This window comes from Nannobrachium achirus (assembly GCF_963921795.1).
Source record: "Nannobrachium achirus genome assembly, chromosome: 13".
Taxonomy (NCBI): domain Eukaryota; kingdom Metazoa; phylum Chordata; class Actinopteri; order Myctophiformes; family Myctophidae; genus Nannobrachium; species Nannobrachium achirus.
The window spans coordinates 15,359,172-15,373,438 of NC_137833.1; the positions used below are offsets into that span (position 1 = coordinate 15,359,172).

Consider the following 14,267-nt stretch of genomic DNA (forward strand, 5'->3'; position numbering starts at 1 on the left):
CATGGAACCAAATGAACCCTAACGGGTCCATTTGGTTCCATTTGTACACTGTCAAAGTTAAGGGGAGACCTTCATATTTAAAAGTTTGAGAACCACTGTGTTAAGGCATGTGTTTGTGTGTATTTTACAACTGACTGTATATACTGTACATGTCTTGTTCTCCAGCGGTGGGATGTGTGTGAGTGAGTGAGTGAGTGAGTGAGTGAGTGAGTGAGTGAGTGAGTGAGAGTGTGTGTGTGTGTGTGTGTGTGTGTGTGTGTGTGTGTGTGTGTGTGTGTGTGTGTGTGTGTGTGTGTGTGTGTGTGTGTGTGTCCATTTGAAATCTCACCCTCCAGCTGATTGTGTGTGTTCCTGAGGCAGGGGACAGAGTGGTAAACCAGGAAGCAGGCCAGCATGGTGGCCTGGCTGTCTTCAGTGAAGTCCTCACCCTTCATGTAAGACGTGAGCACCGAGCTGTTATCTGGAGGGCACACGTCACACACACACACACAAATGTCTCAACACCAGTAAGACTCCCTAATTGGGAGATAAGCGACCGTCAGGTCGCATGTATACACAAATTGGCCTGTAAGTGGCATTGTTGGCAACATCTGCAGGAGCAGTGTCCATTAAAAACTCATATCTTGCCACCCTTTATTAAAAATCTACAAAACTGGTGCCATCCATTTTGTTTAATTTCAACTTTTTATGGGGGCCAAAATCATATTTTGTACTTAAATTACATATATAAATCTATACTTCTATCGAAAGCCACACTACCCCTCTTACAAAGGAAAACATGTATATTTATATATATATATCCTATCATTAGATTTGGGCTTCAATAGAACATGTGTAAGATGTCTTGATCATTGTGATATGTTTATGCTGTCAATGGGACTGTGTGTTCTCTGGAGTGCTATGGCCTTTGAAAACCACCAGGTGGTGTTCTCCTACTATCTGATCAACAAACAGAAGAAGGAAGAGACACGTCCATTTTGTTTTGGTCCGGGCCTAGTTGTTTACATCAGTGCCAGGCCTTTTAGCTAACATGCTATAACACTTCCAAGCCCTGCCGATCGCTATCAAGGGCTCTGATGGCCGAATGGATGGCACGGCTGGAATCGCGTTATTTTTTCGAGTTTTTTGAGTACTTATACTTCGTCTGGGAAGCACGGCAAGTGTATAAACGAACGTTTTATTATTAACATTAAAACCGACGGAACTAATGTTCGGTTATACCGGTTTCCCGTCGGACTGTGTTACACCGGTGCTACAGTCAAATCTGTCGTGGCGCTCCGGTCACGGAGGCTTATGGCTAACTTCTAGAGCGATTTTTTTGAAATTACAATTATGAAAAAATGATAAAACTTTTGATTAATTAAAAAGACGTAAAGTGCGTTTATGGCACTCAAGATCAAAGACGTAAAGTACGTTTATGGCGTTCAGTGAGTTAATGTTGTCTGCAAGAAGCAACCTTATGGTGGCGCTAGAAGATGGGCATGTGAGAAATGAGGGGCGGAGGTTGTGGTTTGGCAGCCAAGGAGTGTGTGTGCAAAGTTTGGCATGGATAGGGTCAACGGTACCAGAGATATGAGTAGGGGCAAAAGTGTGATGTGACAGACTGACAGACTGACTGACTGACAGCCAGCCGGTGGAGGTTTTCATATTAACTTGTGACCTAACGGTCACAACCACCAGTGGTGGAAAAAGGACTCACATATTTTACTTAAGTAAAAGTATCAATACTGCAAAGTAGAAATACTTTGTTGCAAGAAGTTCCGGAAATCAAAATATACTTGAGTAAAAGTATGAAAGTTTTGGCATCAAAAAGTACTTAAAGTACCAAAAGTAAAAGAATTACATAGCAGAAATAGCAGATCTACATTGTAGTGGAGTAAAAGTACATTTGGATCTGAGATGTAGTGGAGTAGGAGTAAAGGTATATGAAATTGGAAATACTCTATTAAAATACAGATACCTCAAAATTGCACTTAAGTACTTAAGTAAATCTACTTAGTTACTTCTCAACACTGAACACCACACCAAATACTGTTAAAAACAAAACGGGACAAACACAGGGGAGAGAGGAGGGATTAGAGAAAGAGCTGTAGTTAGATACGCTTGGTCTTTCTATCTCTGGGAAGACACTGTTACTTTATGCAGTGCAGCGCACGCACACACACAGAGTGCCACAAGGTCACAGTGGTCCTTAACATCCTCAGCAAAGCTGAAGGCCTCGAGATAAGCACAAGATACACATACAGCTGGAGGAAATGATTGCACAACTAGTAAAATATGCTCCTTGGGCTGCAGATCCCTGCCAGGCATGTTGCCTACACAGGGCTTTGTCAGTAGTGGGGTGCACGAGGAAGCTGAGGGGGTAAATATCATTTGTACGATGCAACTGTTTGTGTTTGTGGCACCTCCTTTGGGGAGAAGCTAAAGCAATTTTGGAGGACCCTCAACATGCGACTACAATTTGGGTCTAATTGGTGTCTATTGTGTTCATGATGTATGGTGTTTTTTGTAAGAAATAGGCCCCGCTCCCGCACATTTTTGAGGGCAAATTACAGGCAAATTGTAAGGAGTATTAAAACTGTGTTTGTCTGTCATTTTCACATGTCTACTAATCTAGAATATAAATGAATTTAATATAATTACTAGCAGAACAGACTACTGCTGCAGTTTGGTTTACTGTAACCGAGTTCTGGTCCAGTTCCAACAGACCATGTGAATATGAAAGTAATGGAATGTTATCACGGTTTGTTTGAAATACTGCTTCGCCCAAAATACCACACCTGTTTCCCACGCCTCAGAGCGTGGGAGTGTAAGCGGGCACGTGCACATGCATGAGAGAGAGAGAGAGAGAGAGAGAGAGAGAGGGGAAAGCAGACATGTGCATGAATGGAAGAGAAAATGATAAGAGGAAGGGATGAGACCGATCAAACAGAGAGATATTTGCAGAGGGAGGGAGCCAACGGTGAGTGAACAGTTGCATTACGTCAGTGTAACAAGACACACACTCACACAGGGACAAGTAGTTACACATCTCAGCTGTGGAACATGCCAAGAAGTCTCTTCTCGGCGGTATTTCAGGTTACAGACTAATAAATCAGTGATTCTCAAACATTGAATACATTTTCTCAAACATTTAGTATTCATTCAAGTATCTGGCCACGGACCCCCATCTGAAACAAATTTATCCAGGGATCCCATAAGAGAATTGTCAATATTCTAAGATCATATCAAATCTATCGAATCTTTAACGCTCAATGCGCACTGTAGATCGTCTATTTTCAAATGGCCAATGGTGTTTAAAAATGTCCTCATTTTTCTGGGGACCCCCTGGAACCCCCTTTGAGAACCAGTGGTATAGATTGAAGCAATCAGTGTGCAAATAATTACAGGGCCAGCTTTCTACTATGAGTATACACAATCACTTTTACATGATGTACCGTACGTCGTATGTCTTGTCACAAAGGTGATCTGCTTGCCTACTAGTTAACTCCATCCACCTCCTCCTACAATACATCGCTTTACACCTTCCCCATTTCCTCACCAGCGATCCAGGTGTCCAGTGTGACGTCAGCGGTGTTCTTCATGACCGGTAGGAACTCGGAGCAGAGCAGGGCGCCTCGGCCGCGGCCCCCATGTCCGTTCTGCTGCTGGGTCCTCAGCACCCTGCTCTCACACAGCTCCAGCACCAGCCGCATCTGCCACAGGGGGAATGTCTCCGACAGGTCGCCCTCACGCAGAGAATGGACCACCTGGTAGAGAGAGAGAGAGAGAGGGATATACACCGGATAATCACTGTAACACCGAACGTTACACAACTAGAGGTGAAATGATTCATCCATACTGGATTAATCGAGCGTGAATATTTATCAAATGCAGTTTGAGTAAAATCGATTGTCGGTTTAGTGATCAAGTCAAGTTAACGGTTACATCAATACGTACAATATTACCTACAGTATAGAACACATGGAAAACAAGCAAGTAATGTGTTCATAAAGGGGTAAAACTAAAACGTTTATTTGATCTGATAACTTCAGGGCACAATATCTAATGTGTTATTTATGTTATAATGCTTGTATCATATTATAAAATATGGTTTGATTTTTCCAAAGCTGGGTCAACATTAAGCGAGCAATTTCAATACGTCCATTTAAATTGGGTTCATAAGTTGTCATAGATCAATCTGGCTAACCATCGTCAAAGAAAAGGGAAAAACAGTGCCCTCTCTGTTTTGTTCCTTTTCATTCTGTTTTTCTGAATTTATTTTTTTCAATTCACTGTATACTTGAATTGACAATAAATGATTAAATCATAATATGTAATGTATCTTAATGATTACTAGCATACCTGGTCAATGGCAATGTATGTAGGCAACATGTCAGGGTTTTCCTGAGTCACACACTCATACAGCATGGCTGAGAAAAGGGCCAGTCTTTCTTCGCTCTGTGCACACACATACATGTGAGAGAGAGAGAGAAAGAGTCATACATAAAGTCACAGTGACAGCGATAGGAAGTCAGACTCAGACTGACAGTCTGGTTGGCTGGACATGCTGGAGCCTCCACTTGAGAAACAACAGAAAGAGTCATTACATCACAAGATCATGTTAATGTAAACACTGTTCTTCATTCATGTGACGGTGGGACAAAGACAGCAGGGCCTGGGTGTGTTAACAGAGATTGAATGAGACAGCCTGGTAGAGAGACAATACGATGGAGAGTCATTCTTCATTTATACTCTGTGGTATGTTGGTGTTGCATGCCGAAAATAGTTGATATAAGTTCACAAAGTGCTGCATGGCAACACATTGTGAGCTTCTGGATCAGCTATTTTTGGCATGTGACAATGCCAAAAATATGAGACTATAAATCAGGCCTCAGAGAAGGCAGATAGACATAGAAGCAGAGAGTGTTGGACATTTACAAAGGTGAATTTACAGTATTTCATGCAAAATTATAATCCAGACAGACAGGATTTGTGCTTGAGCATTATGAACATTATCCTGTTTATAATTATAGCACAAAGATAAAGAGATAAGACACAGAGAGACAAATGTGAAATAGAGTCAGAGAGATCAGGATGGAGATAAAAATAAAAATAGACTGCAAGAGAAATTCTCCTGCTTTCGCCTGTGAATTCAATTACATGACTTTATGGTAGGAAATTGTGAATTTTCTTCCATTTAACGGTGTGGTCTGAAACTAATGGCACTGCGTGATCCAAATAAATCAATCAAGAGAACCTCTAGTAGCCGTTTTCAGTGGTAGTATAATGTCAGCCCTGAAATGCGTCATTCATGGGCGGCGCCTGTTTTCTGCAGCAGACAGCAGTCATTCCATAATGTTTCTTTGCTTTGACTTTGGATGTAATTGTGGCCCACATATGACAGACTTCACTCTCTGCACTGCATTCCCATAGCGTGTCAGAAAAACACACACGGAATATAAAGGCAATTCACCCTTTGTCAAGTCCCGCCCATTGTCCTGCCCCTCTCCACACCCATTGGTTGCTGTGTCTTGGAGGGACATTCAGTGGGACATTCCATCCACTGCCATGTTAATTCAGTTGCTTCATATTGTTATTCTGTGTGCTCAATTCTAATTTCAAACTTTGTTTCAGTCAATTGGAGCTGCTCAGTGGCAGCATAGTGAATCAGCATGCTTTTAAATGTTTTTATTTCTCAAAAAATTATGTTTTAGCTAATTCAACATAAAAAAGGCGGAACCAGGGCGGGACAAGGCAGATAGAGCCTGCTGGTTGGTCAGTCAGGGACCAACAAGGAGCCTAACAAAGGGTGAATTGGTTGGGCGGTACCTGAGATACGCATTCATCTACTGTACATACACGAGGAGTGAATTCGGCCCGGGTTATTCTAAACAGTTCACGCCCCTCGCGGCTTTTGGCTGGTGGAGAAGACGGAGTCGATCCGTCTCAAGCGGACTTGAGCCACATCAGACACCGCTGTCAATTATCTAATGTAATACTGGGCGCTACACTCCCTCTGCCAACCTGGGGAGACAACGGACTGACCTCATGCTTCCTCCTATGCATGAGGAGTCCAAGTTGCTTCTTTTCACCTGACAGGGGGGAGTTAACGTGTTCCTTCCGTGGAAGGAACACGTTATTCCAACCAGTTCCTTTCCCCTCCATCAGGCGCCCCGGCTGGCCGGGGGAGGCAGTATAGAAACCAGGATTACTGCATGTTTTTACTGCATCTTTACCATGGGGTAGTGGGTGGCCTGCAATGTGGCAATAAGTGGGGTTCTAATGTTCGATTTGAGATTAAGACTTAATGAATTTTGACTTTTATTTGGGATTGGTTATCAGTAATTCAAATGCTAGGGCTGTACTGAACGTGTTGTGTGGTAAACTCACGTGTTTCATTCCCTCAGAGGCTTTACAGAAGAACTCTGCGAAGGACACCAGGGCCGGCTCAGAGGTGAATGTAGAGATGGCCTCGGGCTGTAGACAGACACACAAGCACACACCCGCAAACACACCCACAAACACACACATAAACACACACAGATGAGTTGTAGAGGTATACAGTGTTGCACACGATGGCAGAACATGGAACACATGATCAAAGACACAGCTGAGTGTGACGTCTACAGCCACAACCTGCCAAGACTAAACAATATAGTACCAACCAGGGAGCAATTCAATTTCATTCCTGTTTGCATCCTGATGCCCCCTGGTGCAAGGCAATTAACATCCCCCAGTGTCCCACTGGTCACCAACACGTACACACCGTAACATCTGGAGTGTTCATTTGACTAAGAGTGTATAAATAAACCTGCAAGGGTTGGATAGGATATATAGGATAAAAAAGAAAGTTGTGACGATGCATTAAAAAGGTTTGTTATTTTGGTAGCCCCACATGAATAAACCCATTGCAATGGAATATTAGCAGACACAAATACACAACGAAACAAATCGTAAATGTAGCCTACACAACGGCACTTATTTTGTCATCAAGATAAAGAGCAGAAGTACGCACAGTTGACAAGTATCAGAAAAATCCAATACGAGCACGTACAAAGTGGATGAATTGACTAGCTTGTTCTGGGAAAGGGTTATTGAGTGGAGTTGTGCATAGTGGGAGGTTAACTATCATCATTAACCCTCTTATTGTTTTCTTAAGTAAAAACACAATCTGCTGGGGAAAAACACAGGCACAAGCAGGCCACATGCAGTGGCAGCAGTGTCAGAGCGATTGCCATACAGATCGGATAATAAATTGTCAAGATTTCATCCTCCTTTACAGGCCTGAATGTGGCCTGCAGACCGCCCATTTGACACCCTGTCCAGATGTGTACATATAGAAGCAAAATGCAGGCCACTGGCTCTGCTGTGTACCTTGAAGGCCCTGACTTCAGAGTTGTGGCTGTTGACGTTGCAGGCCAGTAGGCTCTTCCAGCCATGAGGGTCGTCTTTGTAAGGCAGCTGACCGGCTCTCAACTTCACATACAACACACCATCTCTGGACAGAATGGACCTGTGAGGGAGGCGGGAGGAGAGGGGGATGTGGACATCATAGAGGGAGACAGGACAAAGTGGGGTGATGGAGACAGGGAAGGAAGAAGAATGGAGAGACGGAGCACAGAGGAAAGAGACGAGAGGAAATTAAAAACAAAAAGTACACTGGACATATTTGAGGAGAAATTTAAAATTTGCCTTTAAATTTGTGACATTCCCATCTATTCTGCTAAAGTGACATTAAGGTCTTACTCCAGATGCTGGATTCCTTTGCTAAGGTCGATGGACAATTCCCAGTAACGCGGCCCCTTCACCTTGATCTGCAACAATAAACAACAAAACAGGAGGACACCATGAAACGTTACCTCAACATAAGCATAGCCAAGTAAAGAAACACTGCATATTTTGATGTAACATTGTTCTGTTGTTTATATATATATAGTAATTTGCTACTGGCTGCTGTAATAACAGAACTTCCCTTTGGGGATAATTAATGTTTTATCTCTCTATGTTCATACAAAGGTAACAGTATTTCCTGGCTTAAGTCAACTTCGTATCACTCTGTAAGGGAGTAAAATGTGACAATTGGTTAAGTTAAAAGCACTTTGCATTTCATTTGATTTCTATTTCATATCCATATCCTTTTCATCATGATCACCCACAAAAAACATGGCCTTTTGATCAATGTTATCAAAAGATCAATTTGTAGTCTTGTTTCCTTTGATAATATTAATCATAATTATTTTGCTATTATTCTCTCACGATGCTGGTGGAAGTGCTGACTGCTGATGCAAAGATAATCTAGTTCCAGATTATCTTTGCATCAGCAATTCCACCAGCGCCGTGAGAGAATAATAAATAAATACAGTGAAGACCATAATTTCACAACTTCAGCTTAGAACACAAAGAAGCCTTGTATTTCCCCTCGGATCATTGAGGATTTATTTGATCTCTTCTTCTCTTAATACTTAAATGATGTTCACTTTAGGAATATTGTTGGAATTTCTCTGTGCACTAGAGATAAATGGAGAGACAGACGTGGAACCAAAACTCAAATTACACCCACATCAGCATAACATCACATTCACAGACACTGTGACCCCAAGCCAATGGACCCATCCAATGGCCAGGAAAATATCACTGCACTGTGCTTTTCTCATCAGAATCTGAAACTGTGTCTTGGTCCAACTGCCAATGTGACCTAGACATAAAGAATAAACTACCGTAACTACTAAAATGGGAAAAGGTAGTCACAAGACAAACTTGACCCATTGACTTTTAGTTAACTCTAGACTAACCAGTTGCTAACACTGTTTTGTATGCTAGTAATGACCTCTGGTTTCTCCAAGACTTGCGCAAAGAGAGGAAATGAGTTTAAGTTAAATAAAGACATGCCCTGACCTTTCAGAACTTAGAGTAATTGGGGAAATTGCTGTTTTGCTAAACCAAGTGCTCAACCACTCAACTGCTACATCAACACACTCTCATGCAAACCGTTGCACTGCAAAGCTCTTTAAAACTTGTTGGCTCAAAATGAGAAATAATAATTGTTTGTGTCTATCATTGAAATACTTAAAACAAGATCAAGGTTGTACACCCATTTTAGGTGCAGTTTACTTTATTCATTTTTACACAATAATCATTTTACACAGGTATTATGAAATCCCGCTGCAGAATTGTCAACTCGTGACTCTGAACAATGAAATGGCCACAAGTGAAGAAAAAGGCAGAGGAAGGTGTAATGGTGAAATTTCAAGGCAAGCCAAATGTTATTCTTGCTATTTATTCAAACATTTTGTAGCGGCTGCTTGCAGTATATTCACTCTGCGTAAGATGTATCCACAAATAGAGGGAACCCATACAGTATAAGGTTTTAAAGTGTGGCTGCTTTAGTTTTGGGGATTAGCATGCCATGACTTATACAGTACAAAAGTCAATGGTTTGAACTTTGAAGGGTAATACAACAGTATATCAGATACTGTATACAACATACTTCGGCATTACTTGTTTAAGGTTGGGCAGTGTTCATTAGCCACAGATAGATTTGAACATACAATGTATTGACGTTATCATATTAAAAATAGCTGCCAAAGTGCCAGGATGCCACAAGTCTCCATAGACTTCCATGTAATTCATAGTGCACAGATCATGCACGACCATGCATAGATCATGCACAGCTTTCAAACAAAAAAGTCCGCTTGGAAATCCATTCAGGCATTCATGAGATAGCAGCCATTATGTTTTCTTCAAATGTAAACAAACATGGCTGCCATGTTTGAAAGATGGGGTTGGTATGGGGGTCAAACATGCAATTTCGTGATCGCGATCATGCCTAGTAGATAGAATGAAGTCCAAAAACGGGAAACGGGGAGGGGGCAGCAAATGAGTTAAAATGCAGCAAATTAGTTAAACTACATTTCCCAATTACCCGTTTGAGAAGCTGTAGTTCAGGCAGCATGGTGGGAGCCATCAGTTCCACCGTTGTCTCCTCGTACCACTGGGTCTCCTGAAACAAGAATAAAATAAAAACACGTTAATTTATTGCAGCGTGCAGCAGGGTTTACCCTCGGTAACGCACATGGGAGCAGTTTTGAGATTCGGTGACTTGCTCAAAGGCATTTTGGCACATTTGCACACAGCCGAACTATATCCTCTAGTTGGGGCCAGGGATCAAATAAGCATTTTTTGGTTACTGGTCTGCTTCCATGTATAAGATTGCAACAATCAACATGAATAAGTTCACATGTTAAAGACAAGACTTTGGCCTCTAGTTTGAGGGCAGTAAACCCAGAGGAATAATTCCAAGTCCATAGGCGTTACACATTCCAATAAGTATGACTGAAATCAACAATGTGGATTTGTCATTCCTGACGTGGGTGCAACATTGCACTGACAGTGCAAGTTTGAATAATGAAAGCCATGTTTACAAAAATGTACCTCTCCTTCATTTGGAGAACCCTGTCCAAGACTGGACAAGGTAGACAGTAAATAACATGCAATAAAAGCCAGTGTTCTTGTGGAGGGTTGTACCTTTTCATTAAGCTTTTTAGTTCATTAGCACCAGCTTTAACAGTTCTGCTGTGTGTGTAACTCCCAAACCAATCAATTGTGCTGTGTGAAAGGTAAGATTACACCCTGTACTGCCATGTTGTTCAACTTTGGCCATGTATGTTGTGACCATGTGAATACCAGTAAGACTCCCTAGTCGGGAGATAAGCGACCGTCAGGTCACAGTATACACAAAGAGGCCTGTAAGTGGCATTGGTTCCAGCCACAAGTTTGTACGACAAACGGTTGATGAGTAAAGCCAAATAAAGTTTTGGCCAATGAGGGGAGGGGGCGGGGAAAAGTTAAACCAATGAAGGTGAAGGACTGTTGGAGCAGCAGGAGTCGGTGGTCCCCGAGAATTCCCCGTGAGCAGCCCAGTTGGGGTGTTGATTTGGTCATTTTAGCACTATTTGGCGGCGGTGGCAGGGGGTCCCTGGGGGTCCGTGAAGGTTGTGGTTTGGCAGGCAAGGAGTGTGTGTGGAAAATTTCACATGGATAGGGGCAACGATGGCGGAGATATGAGTAGGGCAAAAGTGTGACGTGACATGACGTGACAGACAGACAGACAGACAGACAGACTGACTGAATGACTGACTGACGGACTGACAGACAGGCGGTGGAGGATTTGATTGTAACTGCAACCTGACGGTCGCAATCAGAGTCAAGATGCCATGGCATAACGGCACAGGCCTGGTATTTATTGTTTTAGGAACAGCTTGGTCCAGTGACACGGAAGTTCCTCTCTATCTTTGTGTAGCTGTGCTTTTCACCCTGCTTTACTCAGAGAGGTCTACTTTACCACCATCCTGAATGTACTTCTCCCATGATCTCATGTATTAAACTTCTATCCTGTAATGCGAAGTGTCTCTGACTTGATTTGCCTCAACATAAATATGAACGTTTACTGCCCTTAAACTAGAGGCCTACGTGTTTATGTGTGAGCGCCACACACAGGGAGAGATATTGATAAGTTATTGATGTCCACAGTGCCAGGCTCAGTGTTCTGCTGTGAACAGTAATTGAAATGATGGCTGGAAATGAGGTGGTCCAAAGAACATAAAGCAGCCTCCAGTTTACCTTTAACCTTCAGCTGTCCTTCAACTGTAGGGAGTCAGGGACTGTGTGTGTGTGTGTGTGTGTGTGTGTGTGTGTGTGTGTGTGTGTGTGTGTGTGTGTGTGTGTGTGTGTGTGTGTGTGTGTGTGTGTGTGTGTGTGTGTGTGTGTGTGTGTGTGTGTGTGCGTGCGTGCGCGTGCGTGCGACAAGGTAACATTTCATATGCAGCAAGGCACTAAACAACAACTGTACAGTCCCCATCAACTGTAGGGAGTCAGGGACTGTGTGTGTGTGTGTGTGTGTGTGTGTGTGTGTGTGTGTGTGTGTGTGTGTGTGTGTGTGTGTGTGTGTGTGTGTGTGTGTGTGTGTGTGTGTGTGTGCGTGTGCGTGCGCGTGCGTGCGACAAGGTAACATTTGATATGCAGCAAGGCACTAAACAACAACTGTACAGTCCCCATTAAGCAACCTATATCAGACAAGAATGATGTCCAAGGGAGAGAGAAGCATGGGAAGTGTGTGCGCGCGCATGCGCGTGTTGTTGCATAGACAAAATTAAATGGAATTCAGAAACACAAAAAGGCAAATTAATGAAATCTTTCTGATTAAGCGAAGGAAGTACTGGAAGACGGATTAGTCAACTTTGAAAAACCTCTGTCTGTACAACTAATATAATTGAGACGTTATTTACTGCATGATGATGATATAACTGCAGTGAGTCGAATATCACAACAATGGCTGGCTTTATAACAAACTGGGCAGAAATAACTAACATAAATTCCTCAATGTTTGAAATAAGAGGAGTGCCTCAGACAGACTGGGCTGATCGTATCGGAGAACATTTGGCACACATAAGGAACATACTGTGTAAAGTATTGTTTTCCATAGATAGATGGAGAGGGTAAGAAAATGATGTAATCTATCACTCCCACATTGCCAAAAGTGAGTGTTTTTGTAGACAAAGAAAACATTATTCTGATTACTGGTAGTAGAAAAACAACTCCAATAACGTCAAGTGAATGTAATTTTTATTTTCACCCCCAGGAACGATGCAAGTTAGAAATTCATGCCCCACAGAGTTACTAACTTACGCAATACCCGTTGTAGTTGTTGTCAGAGTACTCATACCGTTGTATGTACCCTACCTCTGACAACCTATAACGTCAGTTATAGGTAGATGTGGAATGAGGGACAGTGACACCATCTTTGACGTCATCGGCAGGCAAATGTTTGAGTTACACATACTGTAGCACACAGAGCAGGTACAGAGAAAGGGTGTCATCCTATACACGCTTTAGAGATGACTGTCGCTGACATACTTAAAGAGATAAGGCTGAAACATGCCCCAAGTGTTCATTTTAATATACAAAACCACGCTAGTGCAAAACCCTGGTCTGAAAACCAGTGGAGAACCAGTCACCCCAATGGAGCATGTAATCTCCTTGCCACTGTAGCAGAAAGGTGACACTGACTGAACAGTTACATAAATGACACTCTGGAGTATTTCAAATTTATGCTACATGAAGTTATACTACTTCTGGGGGGGGGGGGGGAAGAGAAGAACTGAAAAAAAAGAACAGAAACTAGTGCTGTGTGTTTGTGTGTGTGTGTGTACGAGCACGCGCACACCTACAGTATATACCGCACATACACCGTATATGCTGTATGCATACTAACTATTTTATTTGATCTTTATTTTGAATGGCTCTTAGTCTTACTGTAACTGTTCCGGTGTTTAACTCTAACCATGGGCGTGTTACAGCATGTCATGGATTGATTCCCCTCCAGGGATCAATAAAGGTTTATCTTATCTTATACACATGCATCCATTTGAGTGTACGTACAGTGTTTGTGTGTGTGTGTGTGTGTGTGTGTGTGTGTGTGTGTATGTGTGTGTGTGTGTGTGTGTGTGTGTGTGTGTGTGTACGCTGTTACTGTATGTATGTGTGTCTCTGAAAGAGCTTATCGTGAGGAAGTGACAACTAAGGGTTATGGTTGACAGGGACATCTGTGACGCAGAGATAGAGGGAGGGACAGAAAGAGGATCCAGAGAGACGTATCAGGGGACACACAGCAAGAGAGAGGGAAGTGACGCCAGAGACAGAAATTACATGGCTCAGAGATTCCTCATTTACATTAGAGACGGGAAGGTCAACAAATGGTATAACCAAATGTGTTAGGAGGCATCTAAAGGAATATGACCAGTGCCTTTTCAAACGTATGTATGGTTTCATCAGCCTAATCCATCATTATCCAAACATGGACACAAGTCAGACACTGCACTGTATTTACATACTTCCGTGGTCACAGACTAGAACTACTCCACGTATTACTGTAACTATTGTTAACTTAAATGTGACACGGCAGAATCCTTTAGCTACGCCAGGGTTCCCCAATTAGTTTTCGCCAAGGGCCGAATTATGTCTAGGGTACCAAGCCGAGGGCCACAACATTGCAGGTGGCGACGGCGGCAACAAACTATATAAAAACTGGTAAAACATTGGCCAATTTTAAAATAATATAAGAAAGAGGCAAACATTTTGAAAATAGCCACACATGCCATATACTGTATCAAGGTGTGCCCTGGGATCTTTTAGCTATGAAAAGTGTGCCCTGGCAGAAAAAAGGTTGAGAAACACTGGTCTAGGCTGGGTACCAAGCCGAGGGCAGCAACAACACTAGTAACTAGTGT

General features: G+C 42.5%; 1 protein-coding gene across 1 annotated transcript in view; it reads right to left on the bottom strand.

Moving 5' to 3' along the window:
- anapc1 (anaphase promoting complex subunit 1) overlaps positions 1 to 14,267 on the bottom strand; it is a 68,143-nt gene that overhangs the window by 2,200 nt on the left and 51,676 nt on the right. The window contains exons 45-51 of the mRNA XM_080740347.1: positions 9,905 to 9,982; positions 7,729 to 7,796; positions 7,357 to 7,495; positions 6,373 to 6,459; positions 4,345 to 4,440; positions 3,542 to 3,749; positions 329 to 460 (exon numbers count right to left, since the gene is read on the bottom strand). Coding sequence (XP_080596473.1) covers positions 329 to 460; positions 3,542 to 3,749; positions 4,345 to 4,440; positions 6,373 to 6,459; positions 7,357 to 7,495; positions 7,729 to 7,796; positions 9,905 to 9,982 — 808 coding nt within the window. The remainder of the gene's footprint in view (positions 1 to 328; positions 461 to 3,541; positions 3,750 to 4,344; positions 4,441 to 6,372; positions 6,460 to 7,356; positions 7,496 to 7,728; positions 7,797 to 9,904; positions 9,983 to 14,267) is intronic.